The 27159-nt window shown below is 32.3% G+C and overlaps 1 protein-coding gene across 1 annotated transcript; it reads left to right on the top strand.

The window, feature by feature from the left end:
- Positions 1 to 1120: 1120 nt before the first annotated feature.
- On the top strand, positions 1121 to 27139 carry LOC135839952 (carbonic anhydrase 2-like). The gene is made up of 7 exons (XM_065356236.1): positions 1121 to 1479; positions 23660 to 23752; positions 23846 to 24010; positions 24102 to 24243; positions 24469 to 24574; positions 25422 to 25649; positions 25721 to 27139. The coding sequence occupies exons 1-7, from the start codon at positions 1446 to 1448 to the stop codon at positions 25943 to 25945; spliced, it is 993 nt and encodes a 330-aa protein (XP_065212308.1). The 5' UTR covers positions 1121 to 1445; the 3' UTR covers positions 25946 to 27139.
- The last annotated feature ends 20 nt before the right edge of the window (positions 27140 to 27159 follow it).

The raw sequence follows: 27159 nt of genomic DNA, 5'->3' as shown, positions 1-27159 counted from the left end.
AAAAAAAAAAAAAAAGCTCCAATTCTGGAACATTACAATAAAATATTCCAACTACAGGTAAAGGTAGATAGGTCTTAAAAAATATTTTTTCGATCGGTCACAGCATCCTTTCATTTTTTTCCTTTTCAAATGAGAACTTGTAAATTTGCATTTTGAAGATTCATATCAATAAAAAAAAAAATTGATTCATTAATCTGATAGGCTCATTTTTTTTGCATTTTTCTCTTAGGACTGTCCCTGCCAAAAGATTGGTCTCAAAAATTCTCCGACAAAAACTATCTACGAATTGAATTTTAAAAATATTTTCGCTTGATATGAAAGCCTTTTGGGCGCCAATGTAAGTCGAAAAGATCCAGATTTTTAATTCCGCGTTTGAATTTCCCTATTGAAATTCAAAAACTCATTTTGAAGAATTCCTCAGTTGGGTTGTTATAAGGATTAAAATTTCCCTACCTTGACTTCTAAAAAAAGATCATCTATGTACTAGAACATTATACACCTGTTATAAAGGTTTCTGAAAAATTCGTCGAGTTTATTTTCAGCTTGTGCTTCACATTTACGTAATAATTACGAAGGTTTATTTGTTTAGATGAACCCACATAAATCTAAATAACCGCTGACGACAATTTCAGGTGCGGTTTCACTGGTACCATAGCCGGAAAGAGATGGCATATCTTTTAAAATATTCTAAGGAACACAGGAACACTTGAAGATCATAATATTCTTCCCGTATTTGAATTCCGACACCTCTTTTTTTTTTTGCAATGCTCAATGTCGTTGGTTTCGCTTTGACGCAGACGAATACCCACGTGGTTTTTGTATACACATTTATAATTCATTAATATATGCGCGAATTCTGCGTACCTGCAGGTTAGATATATATCTTTTGAGGTCATCTGAATAAGTGAAAATTCAAAACGATTTGCACCTATTTTTCATTTGTACCCATACACGTCGCGTCGTCATTATAATGGTCAACCATAGAGTAATTATAATTTCATCGGACAGCGCAGGACGGCAGTGCGGGTGAAGAATCATTTGCGGTTGCATCTTTTTCTTTAGGTACGAGTAGGTAATACTTCGTGATTCTTGCGTAGATTTTTTTCACCTTTTGTAAACTCTTAACGGGTAATTTATGCCTGCGTCTCGAGACTCGAATGCATTATATGCGAATGGCTACTTGCTACTTGCTACTTTTCTGTCAATGCTACAATTCCGAATCGGAACGCCGCACAGTTGTTGCTCTCCGCGTCCGCGAGTACATCGTACCGAAATTAGAATCAGTCTGTACTCCTCAGTTCATCGTTGTCAGCTGACTTGCCAGTTCATGTGTGCCATTTTATGAGGTTACATTTTCGCGCCAATTTTTTTCAACCAGATCGAATTATACCGGCGCCGGTATATGTTTTTTCCGACGTTACGTTTTGTGATCTTTTCGGTGCAGAATGTTTGAGATTTTTCTCACATGTTTCATAGCAGGTGAGTCAGGAATATGAATTACATTTTGTACCTACCTTTAGTTTCTTTTCTGCGTATTCAGTCGCATGTTCCGGTACAAATGCGAAAACTATCTCCTATCTATCGTTCTACCTACCTGATTGCTATTGGTCCGAATTATTACCTACTTGAAATATACGTATCACATTCAAATAGGTGCCCTAGCTGCAAAAGAGTAAAAAAAAAAATCGAAAAATGTTGTTTTTTTCAAATTTTTTAAGGAATGAAGGGTTTAATGGAATTGTGTAGAAAAGAAAAAAAAGTAGCTTGGGCGTTTAAAATGTCTGATTATATATAATTTTCTGATACCTAACTTTGATGAAAAAAAATAAGCTCTCTATCCTTTTAGTGCGGTATGGTTTGCTGAATTATCAAGATTGGCATAAGCTCTTTAACCATTTTTAAAGGATAGGTAATCATATCGTTAATATTAATTATAATAATTTGTAGTTTAACGTTTATTCGAACCTTATTGCTCATTGCTCAATATTTATTGTCCTTTACTTGCTTTGCCTCGTGATTGATTTTATTACATCGTTGAATTTTAAGTGTTTACAGAAAGGAGTTTTAAATTTGATATAGTTAATTTGCTTTATTGCATCTATGAACTTCGCGTGCATCAACATTGTCGCTAATTTCAGTCATTCAAAGGACTAACGAAAAAGTGCCTCCTACTCTTCCACCCATTTATTCCCCAGAATTATTTCCCTGCCCTGGCTAGCATTTCATTTGCCCTCCCCAAAAATTTGTATGTTTAAGGGTAAGTGGATGTTGTTTTAAGTAGTGGAATAGAAATTACTGCAGGCCATGGATTAAACCTTGAAGCTCATTTCCCAAGAAAATTTAAACTTATGTAAAAAAAAATTACAAAAAATATATTCTTATTTGAAAACACTGCTTACGACTCTCCATTATAAACAATCTGACTATATAAAACATATTTTTCAAATTGTAATAAGAAGAAAAAAATTGAAAATATTTTAGATGAAATGAAAATAATATAGACCCTTCAGCCGTTTGAATCTACATATTTCAGACGCATGGAGCTTTTCAAAGACGATTTAGGACCAAAGAATTTCTTTCTACAGACTCACGAAATCACAAAATTAAGCTACCTGTTAATTCTTGGTACCGAACAATGATTTTAAACATGTTATGAATACAAAAAATTGCATTCATGATGCTCCTTAAAGAAAAGCACAATTGTATCTAAATGATTAATCACTATAGAAGGCGTGGAACTCACGTTTGATGCTTTCTTCGCCAAATCCGGCTCCTTTTCAAAGAACATTTTCCACGGATTTCTTTTTTCGCACGTCTATGTTATAGGATAAACCTGTCTCACTGCAGTCTATGCTTTCTTCTTTCACCACCTGTTCCATCCGCTTGAATCCCTATCATCCGGTAGGTATCCTAAAATAAACTATCCTTCTTCCATTTGCCTCACTCTCTATCACTTTAGCAATCTAGCGATTCGCATAAAACTTCGTTTTATTTTTATTTTTAAAAAATATAAAAATATTTCTCGTGCACCCAAAAAACAGCAGTAGAAAGGAAGTTGACATTTTTTGAGTAAAAATATTCACATGTTTTCGTGCACTTTTTAACTTAATCTTTCTTCTGTAACATTTTTAAAAAGTTATGTTTTAAACCATTTTTTGGGTAGGAGAAGGAAAGGGGAGGGGGAAATCATTTTCGAGAAATTTTGAATTTTTCTATGTTGTTTTGAAGTAATTTCATCGTATTATTTTACTGAGATATTGAGATCCGCCAAATTTTGAAAAAAGTGGAATTTTGACTCACTCTGGTAGACACTCTGAGAGTATCAACGTACAAGTTTTGATAATTTGTGAAGTGCTTACTTGAAAAATTGAAGGGACAGTTATTTGAAACTCGCAAAATAACCCGAACACCTCCTTGAGACGAAAAAATTTCTTTCACAAAATGGCCCATTTTTACCTAAACTTGAAGGAGCACCTGTGAGTAATTAAGATTTTTTTTTAAATAACCAAATTTTTAGTTCCTCAAAACGTTGACGTCACGTCGATGAATTTCTAATTCCTGCTCTTTTGTTCAGATCGAACATAAAATGTTCTCATGTGAAAATGTTTATTTTGGAAACATAAAAGAACTAAAATTTTCACTTTCTTTCATAAATTGCCAATTTTGTCTTTTGCTAAAATAGCTTTGCCTTTTGCTAAAAGAGACAAAAGAGTACGTGGTCTCGCATTCACCTAAAACTATCAAAAAGTCTCGCCATTTGTTGAAAATTTCTTAGTCTTGTTTTTTTGCTAAAAATTTGCTTAAAATTGTTGTTTTTTTGAAGTTCTAAAAAGTTTGACTTCTACTCAAAAAAATTGCCAAAAAATCTTGTTTTTTTCTAGCAAAACGTTCGTAATTTTTTTTTTTATGAAATTCAATTTAAAAATGTTTGTTTCTCTTGCGATTTTTTTCTGCATGTAAATGTTTTGCTTGCGTTTTGTACTTTTTTTTTTTTTTTTTTTTTTTTTTTAGTTACTAAAGTTACTTTTTTTTTGAAAAAAATTGAAAAATTGAGTACGAGCCCTGAATTTATTACGCAAGTTCTTTAGTATTATGTAGAGCTTTTGGTTGGTCCTAACAAAGGGGGTGCTCTCAGAGGACATGGAAGGAGTCAGATTAAAAAGAAAATGAGAATACTTTTTTTTGAAAGTGATCATTTTGAAAACACGACAACATGAAAAGTCACTTCTGCTTCTGCACAATATTTTATAGAATTTCAAATAATAGCTCCGAGCTTTGGTTCAATTTTCAAAATTTTACTTTCAATTTAAAAAGCTCATTGTGCAGCTTCTTGAAATTTGTTTGAATTTCAATTCTTCATGCAACAACCTTCCAAATTTTGCAATTCGTTTATATCTATGCAATATGCAGCTTTACTTCTAATATTAGGTACTCGTATTCATCAATAAAGTTGAGTATTAGGTACCACATAACTGAAAGAAGCAACGCCTTCCCTTCAATTCCCCCGAGGAGGTTTCAGGCCAACGAAAAGCGTTTTTCTTGATTGTTGGGTGGTTACACTTGTGAAAAAAACACGAGCCAAAGATAGTATAAGGTTAAATTCACACGAAATGACCTGCCATCTCGCAGGTATTTCTCAGAAAAACTAAATGTGTCTGTGAGGTATAAAGTATAAGCGAGTTATATGTACTCTGTGGAGTGGATCATATGTATGGACAAAGTGCGGTCTTAATAGGTACAGGGTGTTCCAGAATAACCTTTCACTTTTGTTTTATTAGTAGCTCTGAGAGAAAAATGGTTACGGAAATTTTTTTATAACCAAAATGAAGTAGAAATGTGCCGTTTTTAGACCATATATTTGAGTTTTCATTATAAATTAAGTTTTAAAAATTATTCCACCAAGATGTTTTCCATCATTTTTGACACAATCGACCAAACGTTTTTTAAAATTATTGAACACTTTGTTGAGCATTTCTCTTCTAATCAGTCTTGATTCACGAATAATATTATCTAGGAGCTGTTTCAGAGTCCTAGGATCATCTTGATATACTTTTGACTTGAGGTAACCCCATAAAAAAAAATCACATGCTGAAAAATCAGGGGATCGAGGTGGCCATGAAATTTCTGTGTTCAGCGAAATTATTCGATGACCAAAATGCTCACGCAATAAAGAAATCGTGTCCGTTGCGGAATGACAGGTAGCGCCATCCTGTTGGAACCAAGTAACTCTATACTTGTGTCTGCGTTTCAATTCAGGAATGAGAAACTCGTTTAACATTTTGCGATTCGGCGTTAACATCTCGTGGCCGCGCCACCATCGCCTTGCTGAAAGGGGGACTTTTTGTAGAGAATCGCATTCATTCGCATCTCGACAAGTCGAGTGTGCGCGTGTGTAAGCGTGCGTAAGTATGGAAATATCCCCCTTTCAGCATGATAACACGTATTTCATGCATTTCACCGCCAGAGTGCAACACATGTTTGTTGACGCCGAATACCTCTCACCGTTCACCGTTTCATCAAACACATACGGTCCCACTATACCGAATTTAGCCACGCCCATCCAAACAGTCAACTTAGCGGAGTGTAGAGGTTTCTCGTGTATTATCATCGGATTCTCTGTCGACCAGTAGCGCATATTTTGTTTATTCACATCACCGTTTAGATAAAAATGAGCTTCATCAGTAAAGAGTAACGAGTTCAATGGAATCTCACCAGTATCAATTCTTGTAAGCATATCCTCGGCAAATGATTTTCTTCTCACAAAATCAGTTTTTTGTAACTTTTGAATGATTAAAATCTTATATGGATGGAAACTGAGGTCTTCAGATAAAATTCGTTGCAGAGAAGTTGGTTTGATTTTTAAATTTAACGCTCGTTTACGTATTGAAGTGGTAGGGGTAGTCTGTACTGAATGCCTTACTCGGTCCGTTGTTTCTGGCGTTCTTACTGATCTTTTCCGACCTGTAGGCTTATTTTTACAAGCATGAGCGGTTTTCTCGAAGTTTTTTACCCATAATTTCACTGTTGGCCTCGATGGCACTTCACTTTTACCGGTAAGTTTAAAATGTTTGCGGAAGGCACGAATTGCACTAATGTAAGAGTCATTATTTTTGAAAAAGGCCTTTACAATAAAAGCGCGCTGCACAGCCGTCCACTTCTCCATGGTAAAAAATTAATACTGAAACATAATTCGGCATGTGTTGGCTACCTGGAACCGCTTTTACCATTCCCCTAACACCATTTGAACGCAGATCAGTGCTCACCAAAATGTGAAAGGTTATTCTGGAACACCCTGTATATAAGATGATAGATGATACTGGGTGATTGCGATTTGTGACTTGAAGAGATCGAAGTAGGGTATCGATGTGATTTTGGTAGGCAATTTTTAGATGGAAAATACGATACTTATAATGCCCGAAATCTTTATTAATTTGGCAATGACATTATTTCTTCTTATAATAAGCAAGCTTTTAAAAAACACAAGTAAAAACTAAATAATACATATTCAATTATCTTCTCGAATCGAAAATTCTTCATTAGTACCTCTACCTATCCACACATACGTAAATTTAATTATCAACTTCTTTGTGTGAAATTGTTTTTTAAAAGAAAAATAACACAAATACGCATGTACATTACTATTTACCTTCTGATTTATGGTTGAACTTCAATTTACGTATTTTATCGAAAATTTTCGAACGTCTAATTTATTGTTATCTTAGTTCTTAAACACACGTGTGAAGGTAAACCAAACCAATAGGCAAGTGACTAACAAAACAGTCTGTCTGATACAAAGATTCCACGTCGCTCGTCCACAAATTCACAACGTGATTTATACCAAATTGCAAGATTGCAATTTCTCAACCAACAACAAACTGTTTATCTATGCACTCTCCCTACAGGTGTTTCTCTTCAGGTACATGTAAGCATAGCGTAAGTAAAAGTTATCTCATGTTGAATTTTATCACGAGAGAAGTTTTAATAAATAATTTGTTCTCCTTACACTGTTAATTGATGTGAAATGAGATAATATGAATGGTCTATGCGCATGTTGCCTTTTAGTCAACTTGAGAGATGTTGTATCGTCGACGGTGATGCAATTTTCGTAATCGATTTATGATTTCTCAAGTTTATCGGTGTTTTTCCAATTAGTCGAATGAATGACACCAGGGTTGAGGTTAATGATTCGTATTGATTTTTATAGCTCGAATTAATTTTCATATAAATATCATTGAGAAAAAAAAATCTAGGTACCTATAAATCACAAAATATGTGTTTTTTTTTGCTGGCGAATGCGACAAAAACAATTCAATTTATTTTTTCGTATACGATGCCTAAAATGGATAAATGTTTAATATTTAGGAAAGTAATATATGCTATAGTACGTGTGAACCTACTTATGTGAATAGGTATCTAAAACTTCAGCTCTGAAATGCAGCATAGATTTGCACACTATCGTATAGGTAAATTACGCATATTTAATGCATGATTGATTGCTGCTGCTGCTGTAGCTGTACCATTAATAATATTTTGTATGTACATATCTCTGGAAAATTTCAAGCGTGGAAAATTACCTATCTATGGTGTGCTAAAATTGCCAGGTACAGATATAGATAGGTACTTCAAAGCGGAAGTTATTCTGTAGGTATAGGTACTTGTACTACGAAGTGACAAAAAAATCTGCTACCGCAATGTCACCAAAGCACGTTTATGGTATCGTTTAACTGACTACCTGTAATTAACATGGCTAATAGGTGGTTATGTAGGTATTTATTTTATTCCAATTTTACTGCTACACCTATACTTAATTTTTTTTTCTCGCTCAAGTTGTTGCAAAAACTAAGTCCAATTCACGCGTTTTTTAAATCATTATTTTAATGAAGATATTAAATTCGTTCGCTTGGATTATTATTCGCGATTTTTTTTTTTTTTTTGATAATTAGCGTGAGAAAAAACTCATCTTTATTGCCCAGTTATGGTACTGGTACATAACGTTACTTTGTACGTGTGAGTAAATGTAGTGCTACGAGTACATATTTTGATGAGAAAAATTTACACTATCAATGAATCTTTGGAAACTAATTGCCCTACTAAAAATTTGTTGTCTGGTTCGTTTAGAAAAAATTGCCCTATTTTTTTTCAAACAAATGATCGCTCATTATTTCTTAGCTTACTTATTAGTACAATTTATGTTCAGCTTCTGTATAAAATGTTTTAGTAGGTTTTATGTACTTTCCTACAAGATTAAATGAAAACATTCATAGCTACATTTTAATTTAGGTACCTCTTCACTTGTTTATTTTTATAGTTACCAATGAATGATGGTGATTTTTCCCTTCTTTTTATTTCCTTTTGATATAGTCTACCTGAAGTTACCTTGTGGTCGAATCAAACTCGAGAAAAGTAGGTACCTACCTATTGATTTTAAGTAAAATAATTCGTAGGTACCTTACCCACTGAGAATTCGAAATTAGGTCATTAATTAGCAGCCTATTTAAACAAAGATGAGCGATATGTTTAAGAAAATTATCTCGGTGTAATTAATAAACGACTTCATCAGTTGGACATGGATTTATGGAAAGGTCAGAGATTCTTCTTGGAGAGCTTAGCTCCTTGCGTAGGTCTCCCTTGAGATAGCTTAATGAACTTAGGTGTAATATTTGTAATCAAAGTTTCATAAATATACTTATAGTTAAGGTATCAGAATTTTTCCTACGTGGGTACTCTTATTTTTATAAAAAGTTGTTTAATCAAAAATTGTAACCAACTGGTCTCTTCTGTTTCGAATTTGAGATCAATTACTTGATATTCTTACAAATAGGTATAAAATGAGAAAAAGTTAAAAATGAGAATAAATCTCGAAACAAAGTTATTATTGACAAGTTTTTGTTAAAATAAAATATAGTCAGGTTTGACTCATCGTCCGTCATTCGAAGAATAGTGCGTTTGAGAACAGACATTCTTGGGGTGATACTCATAAAAGATGATAAAGTATCGCTTGATCTTATTACCGGAGAATTCGCCTTTGTGCAGATTATGGAATTGTTTCGCGACCTACGTATTAGGTATTAAAAAATTTTCGCAGGACTTGAGAACAGGTCATATAGATTTTTCGTTATTAAGAACAAATGATCTTCTATAAAAATCGATTTTACGATTGTATCTAAGGTAGATGTACATTTATGACTATAACTAGGAAAGTATCCCAACCCACGTAGAAATTTTTGAACTGGACAACGGAGAATCGAAAGAGGACCTGAGGACCCCAAAATACACCACTAGCAAAAATTTCAGGTAATGAAATTCATTTTTCGGTTTTTGGCGAATTTTTAAAAATTCAAAATTTGCTCGCTTCTCTTAAAATTTTTTTATCTGAATTTCATTTAGCATTTTTTCGAAAATCAGAGAATCTGAAAACCGGTTAGAGGCTCCATATTGGTTCCAAACCACCACCAATCGACTCGGGATTTCAGATTTTTTTTTTGCTAATTTGATCAAATTTTGATTCTTTTTTCACGAGAAATGGAGCAAATTTGAATTTTAAAAAGTTCGCCAAAAATGAATTTCACTTCCCGAAATTTTAACTGGTGCCCTAGTAGTGTATTTTGCAAGATGTCTACAAGGCCATCAAAGTCATCCATTTGATCAAAAATTAATTAAATATTCTCAAAATTGAATGATAATTCGTCAAAAATGCAGAATTGACCTTCCAGTTACTGCAAGTCACCATAAATTGGTGAATAAATTAGCATAGCTGAGCAAAATTTTGAGAAAATTGCTTGAAAATTTGTTGAAAACGGTTTGAATATGGCTGAAAATTGATAAAACAATGTGAAAATTGAGTAGTATTTTTCAGTGATCAGCGTTACACACGTTTATAAGTACTTTTTAAAATAAAATAAATATTTTTTCGAGATCTAATTTTTGATCAAATAAACACATTATAAAAAAATATTTCTTTTCTAATAAAAAATTGCGTTGAAATTCACGTCTTCTAATACATACAAACATTTTCAAATGCTATACTTTGTTTTGTTGACCATAAAAACTTTAAAGTTCATAAAATTGAGTTTTTTATGACGATTTTACAGAATAATTCCTCAAAAAAATTCAATCGGGCAGCTAAACTTTGCTGACATTTTTTTCTAACAATACTTGCAGTTTCTTAGTGTTTTGAGTTTTTTTTTTTTTTTTTAGTTTTTGAAATGATGAACTAAAAAGATGACAAAATTTGAATTTTAAAAAGTGACGAAAAATTTGAGTTTTTCAATCTTATCGGAATTTTTTTCATTTGTTTGAGCCTTGAGGTCGTTGGCCGTTTTTCAAATCTGTGACAAAAAGAATTCAATGCTGAAATGTGGCCTAACAAGTTTTCTACAAATTGTTCGTCGACCAACGGATTCAGTTTTTTCATTTTTTACAAAATTCGCATACAAATCTCTATTTTGAGAACTTGAAAAATTCCCAAGATTCTGAATTTTGCAATTGAGGGATTACTATGGGTCCTTGATTTGACAAAATGAGTTAAATAAAAAATGATTCCTTTAAAAACAAGGAATTCTCGGGCTATCAGCCATAAGATGTCAAAAATTTCAATTATTGTTTCTTCCCTATAATGATAAGTATGGCTATGTGCCTATACTTGGTATCTTTTCGATATTGCCAGGTGCCATTAAGATGCAGACATGAACAGAAAAAAACTTTCAATATCGAGTAATAAAAAATAGTAAAATTTCCTGGCTCTTAAATTTTAAACACAATCAGAAATTCATCTGGAAATTTCATCGAATTATTCATCCCTTTCTAACTTATTTTTTGTAACATAGTATATGAGCAGGAGAAAAATTGAAAGTCTATGCAGTCAGTATATTAGAAGAAAAGAATATCATTATTTTTAGTTCAAGAAATATGGAAAGAAACCAGATCTTTGCGATAAAATTCCCCCTCCCATTAAAATTTAATTCTGTGGTGAACCATTTCCAAACCCTACGGACAGAAACATGTTGTCATTTTCTGTCAAAAAAAAAGAAAAAAAAGAAAAGAAAACTCAACAAAGTAATGTTGTTTTGTATTTTTGTGCTACTGCCCCCTCCTCTAAGTCTAATAAATAACATTGCTTTTCTCTGATTCACAAATCGTGTCAAAACATCTTTTTTCGGTACAAAATCAAATTCTTGGCAAACTTGGTACTTATTAAGTTATTATTATTTCAGTGATATCAACACGCGTCTCTCATAGTCCAGTTTTATTGATTTGTCATTTCTATTGTTTTATTTATAGATCAGTCCTTTTCTTCAGCACCCTTGCCTCGATGAGGTTTGACCTTAATCCAATTGAAAGAAAAAAAAGTTCACGTGATACGGTGATATCAGTATCCCATTCCAATTATTATCAATTTGAGAAAGACTCGAATCGAATAATTTCGAGAAATAGATAAAAAAAAAACACTACCTACGCGTCAAGGGAAAAAGTAAACGAAACTAATTTTTTAAAATTACTTGTCGATTGCTCGTTAATTATTGCACGTCGAACGAATGTTAATTAATGTCTAAATGACGTTACCATACACCAAGAACGACGGTGCGAACCGCGAATAAAGTGACATTGTTGATAGGCTAATGAGAATCTCTTTGAATTTACTCTTGAAAATCCATTCCGAATAACTAAAGCGATGATGAATGATTTAGTAAAAGGTTACGTACTAGCTAAGTGCCCCGTATTTAAAGTTTTTTCATTCATTTAAATTGTACTTGCTTAAATGCTTACATATCTATAGTAGATTTTAACACATGGAGACAATTCTTATTGTTTATTTTGAAACGAGGTTTGAAATGCGTTGCATTTCGCGGAGACTAGTCATAAATCATTTTCAAATAATTTGGGTCAACTGAGAAATTGTTGATGAAATCTTGACGAATTGTTGATTCTTAATGTAGTACGAGGGATGTACTTATTATTTCATTTTGAGAAGGAAATGGAGGGGAGGGGGAGGGATAGACAATTGGTCACTGTGGAACTCGAGCTTATGAGCGTCAAATTTGGCCGCATATTCGAATGTACCGATTAGTAGAATACAATAGAACCACAGGGGGTAAAAACTGTATCCGAATGTCCGAAGCGAAATGACCGACAATGTCCCAAAAGGTGTATCCGAATGTCCGAAGTAAAAAAAACCTTGTACCTATGACTAGGGATTCCCAAACATATCTGGGTTTTGACGAATATGGAACCCAATGGAAAGTACAACTACATACCTTGCATGTACCATAAAAATACCTAGATAAGCGTAAGGTCGATGAAGATGGGCTCATGAAACCCAAAAATAGATTTATGAGAGGTCCCACTCCCAATCCTGGAATTATGATCGACTGTATAGCCTAAGTCTATTTTTACTTCAGGAAAATCAGGCTAAAAACCATTGAGAAGGCACAAAAATTTACTTTTTTACAGCTGAAAAGTCTAAACCCTTAAAAGGCATATCAAGGACCCCCCTCAAAACGCACATACAAATTTTCCAGCCTTCCAAGTCGATTTGTGAGGTTTCTCTTCTCCGAATTGCTCTAAAAAGTTGATTTTAATTTGTTTGACCTTTATCGCCTGCTTTTGTTTCCCCCTCTCATGAATTTGGACATACCTCAATTTTTTAGCGAAAGTAATCTCCACTCATATTTTTCAAATCCAACGTAAAATCACACAAAATATGAAATTCCTCTGGCTAAAGCTGAAATGTTCTTATGGTCCAAGAAGAGGGGCAGGGATGAAAAAAAAATTGTTTAAAACGTATGTGCCTATTCTTGATTGAGAACTGAAGAAAATTCTAAAATATCTTTCTTGATCTTACAATTACAAGTAGATCATTTCATGACTATTAGGTATACCTTTTCTCTGATACCTAACATTTGCCTATAGGCTAGTACGATTCATTTTATTAATCTCCAAATTTTCAAAACGTAAACCTAAATGTTCTTTTCCAATTTCAAAAATCAAAACAATTTCACAGGTAATCAACAGATGTACCTAGACCTACTTTAGAAACCCCTGTAAGCGCAAAAATCCAAACGGACATTCAGATTCACTTTTTGGGACATTCGCGGTCATATTGCAACGGACTTTCAGATACAGTTTTTACCCCCTATGGTTCTACTGATAACCACTAATCGGTACATTCGAATATGCACCGTCAAATTTCATTTTCGCCCATCTTATGACGATTTTTTTCGAAATTGGGAAACATAAAAAATGTAATGAAGTTTTCAGAATGGTTCGAAATCACTCATTGTTTGAAAAAGTTAGAAATTGGGCATAAGTAATTCAAATTTCAGATTTTACCGCAGTTTGATCAAAAATTGATTTTTTTTTTCATGGAAAATGAACCAAAAATTTTCAAAAAATCGTCGAAAATTAAAAAGTGGAAATATATTTAAATGTTCTTTCATGAGTTTTTTTGGATCTTATCGTTCACTTTGCGTTCACTTTAGAGTAAAAATTGCGAATTTATGATTAATACTCGTTCAGAAGAAAATACCTTAATTATTAGCTAGCCAATGATCGGATCAGATGACCTTTCTCGCCAAACATTGTTTTTTATTGTGCAAGATATACCTACCCATCTAATTCCAAGACCTTTCATTTGCGTTATGATGATGAGTAAATTTCTTCAATGTAGGTACGTAGCACCCATAATACGTAGTTAGATTTAACGATAGAATTTCAATAATCGTCGCCATCACTCCAATAAATCCCCTCTCGTTCCTTTGTCTTCAGAATAGCTCAGATATAACTTAACTTACATAGGTAGGTAGGTACCTAGAAAAGGTAAGTGTACGTTGGTTGAATTTCATGGTCTCGCTCTCGAAAAAGCCAGACGTTGTGTTTTTTTTAATACTTTGAAAACCTGGGCACATCTGCTTATAGGTTTAGGCATAGGTAATAGGTATCTATGCGTTGAATTTTATTACTTATTCTTTATTTTAAAGAAATGTACTCAGAACCGGTTTTTAATTCTAAAAGTTGATCTTTATAGTATCACGCATCTTCATCTTCCGTGATGATGATGATGCTACGTTTCCGTGAACAATTGATGAAAAGCCAACCTGTAATTAGGAAGTAGATAATATTTCGAACTGTAATACCTACTATCTCGTGAACAGAAAATATTTCGAAATATGTATCTCATTTATCGGTAATATTATTCGTGAATCTTGAAAAATTATGTTCGATTTATTTCATATTTGCATCATCAAGCGTGATTAAAATCTCTTATCTTTAAAAGACATTACTTACGGTGAAACAAATAGGTACCTATTTATAGGTGCATTCTATCTATATCGGTATGCGCTAAGCTGTATGTAGGTATTTATATCCGTACCTACGTAAGGTAAATACTGTACGAGTGCAATTCAATATCTTTATCAAGAAGTACCTAATACTCTTTTATGTATATTGCATCTAATGGTACAGTGTTGGATTTCTCTCAAGTACAAATATTTGTTCGAGCATTAGCTACTTGTATAGGTTGCTAAGCTAAGGAGTCAGGTAGAAAGTGTAGTGATATGGAGTACTTTTGCGTGACATTTTCGCAATTAAAAAATTAGCTCTAACCATTACTTGCATGTTACCAACTCTTTTTTTTTAAATCCAAAATATTATCCGAGGGTACTCAATATTTTCTGTGCCCCCTCCAAACGTGAATGATTGTAAGTAGGTACATATTAGTCTACTGAACGATGAAAAAAGAGAAGAAAACGATGCTGTAGGTGACGAGATGCATCTACGTATTTGGAAACATTTCACTATACCTAGTACCTGCCTATTACCATTTCACAGGAAAATTAGGTATTCAATTCGATAAAAAAGTTGATTTTCGCATGTGTTTAAACTAAGTAATTGAAAGAAATCTAAAAATCGTGATGTTCATCTTAATTGAATTGCACTTGAACCTTCAATCATTTTGAATATTTTGCATCAAGTACAGTCGTAATAATAATGATTCCATGTGAAAAATATCTTTTTGCTATGTAAGTTATATCGCGATTCGCGAATATATTGATAATAATTACTACCTATTACGCAAACACACCGGATGTTTGATAATATATTTAATAAATTATAAAATACTTGGTTCTGTTCCATAAGTAACCGAGTTGACATCTAATTTGAAAATTACTGTTTACTTAAAACCGTAATTTAACCGAGCGACGTTACGGAACGAATTAATTTTCAAGTTTTCTTTGATACCAAAATTAACTATCAATTTTGTCTGCGATGAAACTGAAACTAAGTATAGATATAGTAATTTTACGAAAAAAATTTTCATTCGCCGGATGCAAAATTTTTCAGCCATATTTGCGCTATATATACATGCTGTAATATTTACTTTCGATTGGTAAGTGTGTAGGTAGTAGGTACCTAGGTACCTATGTCTTTCAGTGTATTTATATCATACGTAGATTTCCTTTTGGAAATTGGGCATGCTTGTTGAATTACACTGCACGGTGTGTTATTCAGATGTAGATGTTGCAAAACGCGAATCTCGATATTTTACATATGTATGTAAGATATTTTTTAATCACCATTGTTATATCTAGGTACTTTGCGTGGCCACAGAACGCGTATCATATGCAGAGGTGAAAGTGAAATAACGCCGAGTCTCGTTTGGTTAAATTTTATTATTGCTGCACATTTTACCTTACCGCGCCAAGAAAGTAGTTTTTTCACGTCATAATTGAAACAACATCGTATTGGAATTTTACCAAAATTTTGCATTTTTAAATGGCAAAAATAGGTAGAATAGGTCAGCGTAACGTGTGATTTGATAGTGTGCAGAACGTGCTTTAAAATGGTTTTTGAAAATATACGATCAAATGTTTAATTTTTTAAAACAGTTTGTCGGAGAATGTCGGGTTTCCCAAAATTTTAGATGTATCGGTTTAAAGGTCGATGTTTATTAAATTCACCGAAAGCTCCGAAATGGCCTAACAGTATTTTTTTGGGGTCGAATAGGCTGAAATGAAGTTAATATTCACACTGCATTTGTTTTTCATTTGAAGAAAAACAGCTTATGAAAAAGTTGAAAGTTCGCCCAAATTCACAAAAATACGCCAAGAATTCAAAAATAGTCTAAGTTGAGCAACAAGCGCTTGAAATTTAGGTTAACGGGATTTCAGGCCATGTTCTTTCAATCTGACTCCTTATAATCGAAATGTGCTAGTTTTAGTGATAACCATTCTTGAAAATGAGAAAAATGTAAGCTCATATGCGATTAAATTATTTCTTTGGGCTGCGTGAAAGGATTCCCAACCCCAAATTTTTTTAATAAATTTCAAGGTCACATTCAGAAATTTTTCTTGCATGGCTGCGAAAAAATGGTAACCCACAGAGCAAATTGATTTTTCGATTTTTTCAAGTTCAAAATTGACCATTTTCAGTGATTTAAGCCTTTAAAAAAATACTCATTCAGAAACATTATGAAAATTGACCTGGAACCGATATGAACTCCTTCGAATCGAATTTTATCATTTCTGGTCATTCTGGAGCCTCAAATGTGATTTTCGATTTAAAAATTTCTCCAAATTGCGCGGAAATTAATTTGGGTGGCTAAAAATCTAATTGTGGCTCATTCTCGACATCTTCAAAGGGTTTATCCAGATTTGAGCCGATTTCCATTCTGATACATCCGTGCGTTTTTTTGCCCAAAATATTACGTGTATTTATAGGTAAAAAATTCAAAAAATACAAAATTTTCTGTTCGAAGAGAAATTCTTGAAATTTTCTCGAATTGTTGTATTTCGGCTGAGACCACCTCTCTCCTCATCCATATTTCACAATTTCGAGCGACTCTGGAGCCTTCATCACGATTTTCGATTTCTCCTGTTTTTTAAAATATCTCCAGAATCGAGGAAACGAATTCAGGCAGCTAAAAATCGAGTTATGTTTATTCTCGACCCGTTAAAAAGAATTATCCGCGTTTGAGTCGATTTTCAGGCGGTCATTTCCAGAGCGTTTTTCGATCAAAAGAAAAGAACTAAAAAAAAATTTCTGTTCGTGAAGAAATTTTTTAAACTTTTACGAATGACTGTATCTTGTCTAAAATCAGCCTTTTTGAATCCGAATTCCACTATTTCGAGCCATTCTAAAGCCCATAGTGAAATTTTCGAATGCTCCAAAATTTAAAAATTCCTCCAAAAGGTGTAAAAATCAATTTAAGCAGCTAAAAATCAAGATTGTGGTTCACTTCTTGCCCATTTAAAGGGGATTATTCACATTTGAGCAGATTTCCGGGCAGATATCTCCAGTGTGTTTTTCGATCAAAACGAAAAATTCAAAAAATCAGACAAAATTTTTCTGTTTGCGAAGAAGTTTTTGAAATTTGCGCGAATGGCTGAATTTTGTCTAAAACCAACCTTCCCCCCCCCTCTAATCCAAATTCTATAATTTCGAACTATTCTGCCATTCTGCAGTCTGCATTGCAATTCTCGATTTTTCCAGAACTTTAAAAAATACCAGTTCTCTAGAAGGTGTGAAAATCAATTTAGGTGACAGAAAATTGAATTCTAGTTTGTTCTCGACCACCTTGATTTGCGTTGTTTTAAAAATACATTCCTAATTGATTCTAAATTTAAAGGTGAAAAAAATATCGACAGATGGTGCGTTGGTGTTGAAAATGACGAGGAGAATTTTTACGACCAATGATAGTGCAGCGTTAAAAATTTATTTTAAAGTAAAAATGGTGCATAAATTGGGTATGCACCTAAACCTATGCGTTTGGCACAAAGATTGCTTTATTATACGTAGGTACTTGAGCCTAGAGGTAACCGCCTAATACGTGGTATGCCGCTGAGAAAAAAAAACTTCACTAATAGGTTCCAAAAAATTGGCTATTTTTTAAATGATTTATTAATATTTGAAACTTTTTACTAATCGGCTTAGGTACGTAATTGTACATCGTTTACAAAATGTGAAATTATATGAAAATGTGCTGATAGCCGTACACACAGACGAATGGGAAGACGGGAGGGGGGGGGGAGACTTCACAACAACGTTTCAAGTTGTACCCCTTCTGCCAGAATTTCAGTACCTATTTAATACTTCCCAAAAATAAATAGGAAATTATCATTTTGGCGTAAATATTTGCAGTCCTAAAAAATACCTGATTATTCTATTAGCATTAAACCACGTACCTACCTTCATGGAAAACCGTTCGGTAGGTATTTTTAAAAGAATGGTCTTTCAAAGGTTTGAAAAGACCGAATACCTTCAGAATTTTAAACGATAACTTTTCTGTGTACATTTTGTTTTTCGAGTTAGGTAGATATTATTATCGTCGTCAACAGTTTAGTTAAACAAAGTTTTTCAACCTTAAAAATTGATTTTTCCATTTTTTTCACTTTATAGCAAATAACTGATCCTTTCATTTCAAAAAAAAAAGAGCGAAATCAACCTTGAGTGATGTAATTTGAGGAGCAAAATGTGTTTATAATTTGTATTATTTCTCTGTAAAAAAATGTTCTACGTAGGTATTTACTTTTGCAAAAATATGCATTCATTTTAACACAAATAATGATACTCGGTACATATGAATTTTTTTCTTCCACAGATGTCCATTTTGCAATTTGAAAGCAGCTTTGACAAGTCGATTCAATTTTTAATGAGGCTTTTAAAAGACAGAAAAATGACCTCGAACAGAGTGTGTGTAATTTGAGATGTATTACATTTCTCTTTTATTAAAAAAATGCACTCCCTGTTTTAACAAATTGTGTAGCAAAATATTGTTGCAAAAAAAAAAAAACTTTCTCATAAAACGGATGAAATATTATCGCAGCATATTGATAATTAAGTTAATGTTGGCAGATATGACTGGGTGGCGGGTACACGGCCGACTAATCAAGATAAATGAAACTCTACACTTCCTAATTTTTTAATGATTTGTCTAACCTAACATTCAATAAATATAATAAAATAATGATGGAATTCTTCAAACATCCTGTTTTTTGTTAGCGGAAGCTGTTAGAATGTTCATATACTTGCACGAATAAATTCTCAACTTATAATAAGTAGATTTATATCGTCTATGGTGAAAAAAAAACCTTCAAACCATACTCTCGTATTGGTATTTAGCTATATTTTCTTTTTCCGAAAGACATGTTTTCAAATTAATGCGCATATGGAGTATAGCTAAGTTTATTTATGTAAAATTGTATAGGGAAATAAGTACCTACTATTACCTTTCTATCGTATTTTACTTGAATTACTCATGGAAGCAAATGGAGAAACATAATATAGGATTGAAAGACGATGGTACGAAGCTGTCTGTAGCTGTGTCGAGGTTTAGACGTTTATCATCATGTATGATTATAAAAGAGAATGTTCGCAAAACAGAATCAGGCTAATTAGATATTATGTGTGATGTATGATTACGTATCTATCAAAAAATGCTGTGAATTTCTTATCGCAGTAGGTAGGTAACACTTTTGATGCTCCTATACCTACCTATACTTATATCTGTAGCTCTCTTCTGGCTCTAGTTTTTCACCACACAACTTTTTCTACTTGATTTATGTGATTGTCGACTAAAACAATGCTAATGTAGGTTAGAAATTGTCATGCTACTGTTCATCCCAAAAAATCTCCCAAAAGTCATTTGTATGTATTACTTGTCTATAAGAATTTCTACTTCATTATTTTGTCATCGTGAATGGTTCGTAAGTTTTACCTGATTTTTAATCGATTTTTTCCCAAGTGTAACTTGCGTGACTAGTTCAAGTGTGAGTTCTATTCATCGAGGTAATTTGCCGTTCATTGTCAATATTTAACAATTTTTTTTTAAATATTGCTTTGTATTTGGTATGCATTGTTTAAGTCTATATTCAAATCGATTAACGAAAGGAAAAATGTTTCGTCATTGTCCCTGCGGTGTCATCGTATAAACAGGTCGAATTCAGGTAAATCCAAAAATATGTACACAGGTAGTAGAAGATACCTACAGACCTACAAAGTACACATTGATATGCGACTGTATGTATACGTCTATGTACATTGTACATACTATTATTTTAATACCATCCCTGGACGGTTATTTTGAAGCATACATACAATTACGCCATAACTTTCGCATTGTGTATGTCATTTTACCTACATTAGATAAAATAAAAACTCGAACAGCAGATTAGGAAATTTTTAAACATCCATACAATGGAAGATAATTGCATGATTTATGCATACGGCGATAAATACACATCAAACAACTTCTTTCGGCTGGCGAAGTTGATGATTAATTATTACTTATTGGTAATTAAAAAATTGGCGGTTTTGTGTTAAAAGAAAAAAATTTGTTTCGATTCTTTACCTATTACCTACCCGAAAGAAATATATTTATTTGTCAGAATAATATAACTAATGAAAAATTTGCTATAGATTTTCAAGTTTATATACGAGATGACGGTGGTATTATGATTTGGTCGGTTTTTACTTTTTTGCATGCTTTATAAGCTCTGATGAGAAAATGAGGAGATACGAGATGATTTATATCTAGGTTTGTGTTTTCCAACAATGTCTGAATATTGGGAAATGCCAGAATGATGCTAAGGTGTTTGTCTATTGAAATGACATAAATGATCCATGTTATTGAGTAGAGAATAGAATTAGATTTTCGAGGGTAGGAGAGCGGTTTATGTGAGGTGAGAGAGGCTCTGCTACTGGTATTTTCAATTTGAGGAAATGTTTAATAGGTTAGGTGCGTTGCACGACACTTTATTGTAGTTCCACATTAAACCAACAGTGATGTAAGTGATGAGTTGGTTTACTTTACTAATTTTAAGAACCGGTTTTATCAGATGCAATATTTTTGATTTCCAAATCCGCGATGTATTGGATCCAATTCGCTGAAAAACCCAAATCGAAATCGGTTCATCTCATAAAACTTGAACAAGAACAGATGCTTGATGTGCGATCATGCAATAAGAGACCTTAAGATGAAATTTCCTGAATTTTATGAAATGGGAAAGAAATACTTACACAGAAAGCAGAAATTTGTTATTGTATTTTCCAAGACCTATCCAAAACATAAAAACCATCGAAATTATCTGCTTACCTACCTAGCTACCTACCTATGTTTTTAAAAAAATTTAGGAAATGCAATAATCTGTTTTATCGACCTGTTTTTTTTTGTTTTTTTTTAAATGAGAAATAATTTGTGTCATCTGACGATTTTTTTGTAATTCAAAAATTTTTGTAACAGAAATTCCTAGATACTTACATAATTTAAAAACGATTTTTCTCTTGTTTTTCCGAATTTTTTTTGTAGGAAATCAAAAAAAATATATTGGGTAACGAGGAGGGGAGAGAAGACTAATATTTTATTGATTTTTATCTGAAATTATTTACTAAAATTTGTTGACTCAGATTTTATCACAAACCAGTGGAAAGTTTTTTAAGTAGGTTCAAGAGGTGAAGTTTTGTATTTTTTTCAACATTCTGAATCTAATCGTCAACAAGTTGTAAAAATTTATTTTTCTATTTTTTTTTTATTTTAGCAAAATAATGTCCAATATAGGGGGTATTAGATGTGACGATTTATTTGAGCTATTGAAGGTGTCGTATAGTTCGCATAAGTTGAAATTTGACGTAAGTGACCAAAAACTGCTTACGTCCTACATTCTTTTTTTCAATTCACCTACCACCAAGGGAACGTTTAATTTCCTTAAGTAATTGCCAAAAATTATTCAACGCATGTTTCTCACGTAAAAAAAATTCAACTTGTCAATTTTACTTGAATGTGGTGAGCAATTAGGTATACTTACTACACACTGAACTAATAAATTTATATGTATTGAATGAATTACGTATATTGTAATACAGGTACGGTGATGACAACACTGTCGCTTTTCACGAAATATGAACAAAAAACGCAATTATGTTTACCAAAATGTCTAGAAATTGGGAATAAAAGAATTAACTCGAGTATTCATCGGTGTTCGGTGATCAAAAAAATCGCTCGTAAACGGATTTTCTATTTTATGCATTGATGTAACCTTATCAGTAATATAAATTATACCAGGCGATTTCAAAATTTTGGCACTCGAGATAAAGTTAAATATACCTATTGTTATGTCTAGTCGATTATTAAACTCGGATCAAACGATCATGCTGTGAAAATTCCATAAAGATTATTTATATGCATGTACCTACGACAGTTATGACGTTGTCGACTAATCTGTACTTACTTTTGTTACGACTTCGATCAGCGATATAAAAAATTGTGTCGTTCTTAATCGCCACCTGAGAATACTAAATCGAGCTGAAAAATTGAAAGTAAAAAATCAGTACTCAGATTTTCAATTTTTCGAATCGCCTTTCGATTTAATTTCTGGTCAAATCAGATTCTTATTTTGTTTACAAATTGAAATAGGTCCATTTCAACAGTCGAATAAACTGCTACCTATCTTCACTCTATCCATGTTCGATCTCATCATAACGATTGTATCAAAAGATGCTTCACCATGATATTACATCACATACGTAAAGCATGATTTTTAATTTTATTTTTGTCATCACGGAACAATAGAATAAAATCACCGTGAATCGTGATAGGTGTTAACTTTTTTTTTTCATCAATGTTTTGAAAGAGAATCATTATCTCCAGAGTTTGTATTACTCAATTCAGGCTACTGGTATTTTTTCCTAATTAAAAATATTCCGCCAAAAATTGCTATATACTTTGCTTAAAATAATTTCGCCCACTTGATCAATTTCTTACCATGTACCATGTTGATTTAAAATCGTGCGTAAATATTTTAAATGAAAAATACAAAGTTCTGATGCGACCCCATGGTAGATTTATGACTACACCTACGTCTTAACATTTTGCATATCTTCTTGATTCCTTTTCCTAGTAACTAAGGGTCATAAATTCAGTAATACGAAGAGTGTTTCTTACACAAACATTAGGTACCACAAAAGTAAACATCACGTTCCGATTCATGTAAAGGGTTACATGATTATAAGGTTTTTGATTCACTTCTGTTTGCCATTTTTTGCATAATTAATTGCTTTGAAGTAAGATGAAAAAAATAAGATACACAAATGTGATCGTTGCTTTGCTGTTTATCTTGAAAAGTTTTTATTCGAACTGTGCTGTTTGAATTTCAAATTGAATACTCTGTATTATGTTTCTATCAATTTGGATGACGACGATGCTTATTTATAGGATCCGGTATTAGTAGCAATTTTAAGACTACCCAACTCAATCAAAATGTAAAAAATATTCTCAAATGTGTGTAGAATTTTGTAAACTATCATTTATGCCAAGACTTTGAAGCGGTTGAAAATTCTCGAATTTTTATTGAAATTTCTCTATTCAATCTATCTTCATAGAAATTGTTTTTTTTTCAAGAAAAAATACAAAACATTTGAATTGGTCTTTACTTTCGAAACATTGTAAAATCAATTCACTCTCCCCTTTACCAACCCCTTGAAGGGTAGTATTTTAATTTTTTATTTTTTTTTGTTGAAAATTTAAGCCTTTTGGTTTTATAAATTTATTTGTACGTGATATGTAGTATTCAAGTCAAGTTACTTCTCAATTCTTAAAAAAATACCTTCTTATTTTTTCGTTAAAAACAGAGCATTAGGTAATTAATTAAATTGAATTTTTTCATTCCAGGAATCATCCAAACTTCATGTTTACCTAATTCGCACGAACATGCTCATCCCAGCAGTCATGTGGGTTTTGGATACAATGAAAACGATCCTCTAGGTAAGTGGTTATTTCATATTCTATTTGAGTATATTTTTTTTAATGAGAGAATTTTCAAACTGATGAACTAATTTAATGATATGGTAATTTCAGGTCCAAATCATTGGCCAGAAAAATATGCAAAATGTGCAGGAAAATACCAATCGCCTATTGATATTGAAGAAAACATAGTCACCAGGGTTGCTTTACCACCCTTGATGTTGAACGGTTTTTATGCACCCTTAGAAAATCCCACCATTACCAACAATGGACACACAGGTATATTTAAAGACATTCCGCATTTTTTGACATTCTGGTTTTACATATTATTTGAGTGTACCTGAATGATTTATATTTTTAATTTGCTTAGTTATGGTGCAAGTAAATTCAACGGACGCTGTTTCTATATCTGGAGGACCGTTATTAAATCCATCGTTCAAATTTGCTCAGTTTCATTTTCATTGGGGTGCAAATGATTCTCTCGGTAGTGAAGATATGATCAATAATCACAGGTAAAGCGACGATATGCCTATTTGAGCTAATATTTGCTATGTATTTCCGGTTAAATGATAAGATATAATCGTGTATTTTATTTTCCGTTTGGTAGGTAGGTGATAAATTAGTTATTTAAACAATAAAAAATGTACCATAACTACCTGTATGAGTTACAATGTAATTTCTAAACCTTGTAATTTTTTTTTTGGTAACTTTTTTTCAATTTATTTTTCCCACATTAGTTATCCAATGGAGCTTCACATGGTATTTTACAACAGCGATTATTCTAATACCACTGATGCGCAACAATACATGGATGGACTAGCTGTACTTGCTTTTTTCTTTGAAGTAATTATTCTATTATTTTTAATTTAACGAGTTACAATCCAAGCACCCAGATGATGGCTTTTTTTGCGTACAATTGTTCATAAAAATGTGCGTAGGCCCGCGTTTAATTCTTGCTTATTTTACTGTTAGTACCTACTTTTTGAGTGGTTTTATTTTTCCTACTGGTTGTTGCAAATTTTTTCTGTGTCAAATTTTTAGTACCTAATTAATTCGTAACCGTATAACGCAGCTGTTTGGGGAAGATTTTAATGAAAATTAACGCGTAGCCAGCCGTACAGATACTTCTCAATTATACATACCTATGTTTGAAGAACTGTACCCCGGTTTAACGTTTGAAGTATATAATGATTATTTCGAGTATTGTACGGGTGATGTGTTTAAAGGATCGTATAGTTTGGGATTAATACCGATCTGCGTTTGATTTTTAGGGCACCCGCGGTTAAATGTAGGTAAACAGCTAATGTAGATTTTCGTGGGCCATAAAATTTTAAACCAAAATTTCCTAATGATTTTGAACAATTAATGGCAGACATACGTCTGCTTATTTTTTATCTTTATAATTACCTGTGTACGTAATTTTCTTCTTTTATTAAACTGACTCATCTAAGCACTTAATATCGGAATTTGAAAAAAAAAAGTTTTAAAGTACTGCGCAATAAAGGTAAAAATTGCTCTTGTTACTCGTATTTGAAAAATTCTACTTTTGCCGTAGGTATTAATAATTTGATACATAGGTACATCAGTGTAATATTGGTTGTTTACCTATCGAACACTAGGCGTTGATACAACTACTCTTTCCTTCAATATATTTTATTTTATAATATATCGTAATTGAATTGACTTTCAGGTTACAGAAAAAGATAATAAATTTTACAAACCTATCGTGCAGTCTTTAAGCCGTATCGTGAATCCACAAAGCACTGTTCCTCTGGAAGAGTCATTAAAATTAGTTGATCTGTTACCATCAAACGTAGATAATTATTTCACTTACATGGGATCGTTAACTACACCTCCATGCTCCGAAGGAGTCAGATGGATTGATTTTAAACATCCTATACTTTTATCTCACGAACAAGTAAGTGATTATTTTTCATTCAAATTTTCATCTTCGCATCTTTAGCATACTAATTTGATTCATAATTATAGTTGGCGAAATTCAGAACAATACATTCCGATGCTGGAATTCTGTCACATAACTTTCGTCCTATTCAGCCATTGTCAAATAGACCTATTTGGTACAACAGTGGCTCGCCTACTAATTTAAATCTTGATTCGGAAACTCAAAAAAGTAACTCGTTTAAAAATCAAATCAGTCGTGTATTTTTAGTATTCTCGTTTGTTCCTTTTGTGTTATTTTATTTTAACAATTAGCGCTTGGAAAACTGTGATAATAGATTTTAAAATGTACCTTTTTAAGTATGTATTTATTTTATTTACTTCATTCGTATACGTAAACGTTTGTATTTGATAATTTATTTATATTTATTTACGATAAATAACCTGTGATGTATTCTTATTTTATTCGATAATTATTATTTTATTTCATCTGATTTTAAGTTAAGTTCAAAAAATGTGAATTAGATCAACGTGTTCAACTTGCATAATTATTTTTCGGAAAATTAAATCGAATAGTTCATATCAGTCGTTAAGCTCATAACTGATTAATGAAGTATATCGCCTATTTGGCAAACTGACGGAACAATATGACTTGAAAAAAATGTTCAATGAATTTTTCATCGTAGGAATAAGTACTTAACTTGTGTTTCAATATAAACAAAATTTTATAAAATTTGTTCAATTTTCCTAGTTTTACCTGAATTTTTGATACTTACCATGCAAAATAAAACTAAATGATTTTTTTAAAAATCTCATTATTGCAACTTTGATGTGGTTTTCAAACTATTATTCATTCGTACGATAGAAAACGTATTTGAACCAGGTTGTTTTTACAACAGTAATTTGTTCCTTTACTGCGATGAATAGGCAACTGATTTATCTTGCATCTTCCTTGGTGGTACCTCTGCCTACTCCGTTACATCCAAAATTTTGAGCCTTGACATTCATTTCTTAGACATTTGTCTCTCAGTTGTTTTGTTGCATTTGTTTAATTTTAAATTCTTTCAATATTTTTATTTTAAATGCTCCACTTTTATTTCATGAGCCGATGAAGATAATTATTGTGTTTTGAATTCAAAGTGGTTCATTGCAACAAACAAAAAAACAAAGAAAAACTCTGAAAAATGGAAAAGCTTCTAATAAAATTACAAATTTTCTTAATTTCTGTGAAAATTGTTGAATTTGGCAAATTTTTGCTTTAGTTTTGCAAGACACTATCTTTATAAAAAAAAAAATGAGTCAAGATATTGAAGTATTTCGACTCTCTTTCAACCACTCTCTTCTTTTAAAACTCTTTGAATGGGTTTCTGATGTTGTATGTAGAATTTAACATTGGATAATAATTAATTTTACCGGTGAAAATTTTGTAAATTCTTTAGTTATTAATTACCTACCCAATGTCACTTAGATACATTATGATGGAGTTGAATTAGAACGTTTTCATATTTATTTTCTATTTATTTATTTGA

The sequence above is a fragment of the Planococcus citri genome, chromosome 3, assembly GCF_950023065.1.
Source record: "Planococcus citri chromosome 3, ihPlaCitr1.1, whole genome shotgun sequence".
Classification (NCBI taxonomy): domain Eukaryota; kingdom Metazoa; phylum Arthropoda; class Insecta; order Hemiptera; family Pseudococcidae; genus Planococcus; species Planococcus citri.
The sequence above is the reverse complement of the archived record's forward strand: the minus strand, read 5'-3'. Positions and strand labels throughout refer to the sequence as shown.

What these genes read in the sequence shown, in the direction of transcription:
- LOC135839952 (XM_065356236.1), top strand. Translation starts at nt 1,446, where the DNA reads ATGTTTGAGATTTTTCTCACATGTTTCATAGCAG. An exon ending in TCTCACATGTTTCATAGCAG is followed by an intron (nt 1,480 to 23,659) that starts GTGAGTCAGGAA and finishes TTTTCATTCCAG; the next exon opens with GAATCATCCAAACTTCATGT. An exon ending in TACTTGCTTTTTTCTTTGAA is followed by an intron (nt 24,575 to 25,421) that starts GTAATTATTCTA and finishes ATTGACTTTCAG; the next exon opens with GTTACAGAAAAAGATAATAA.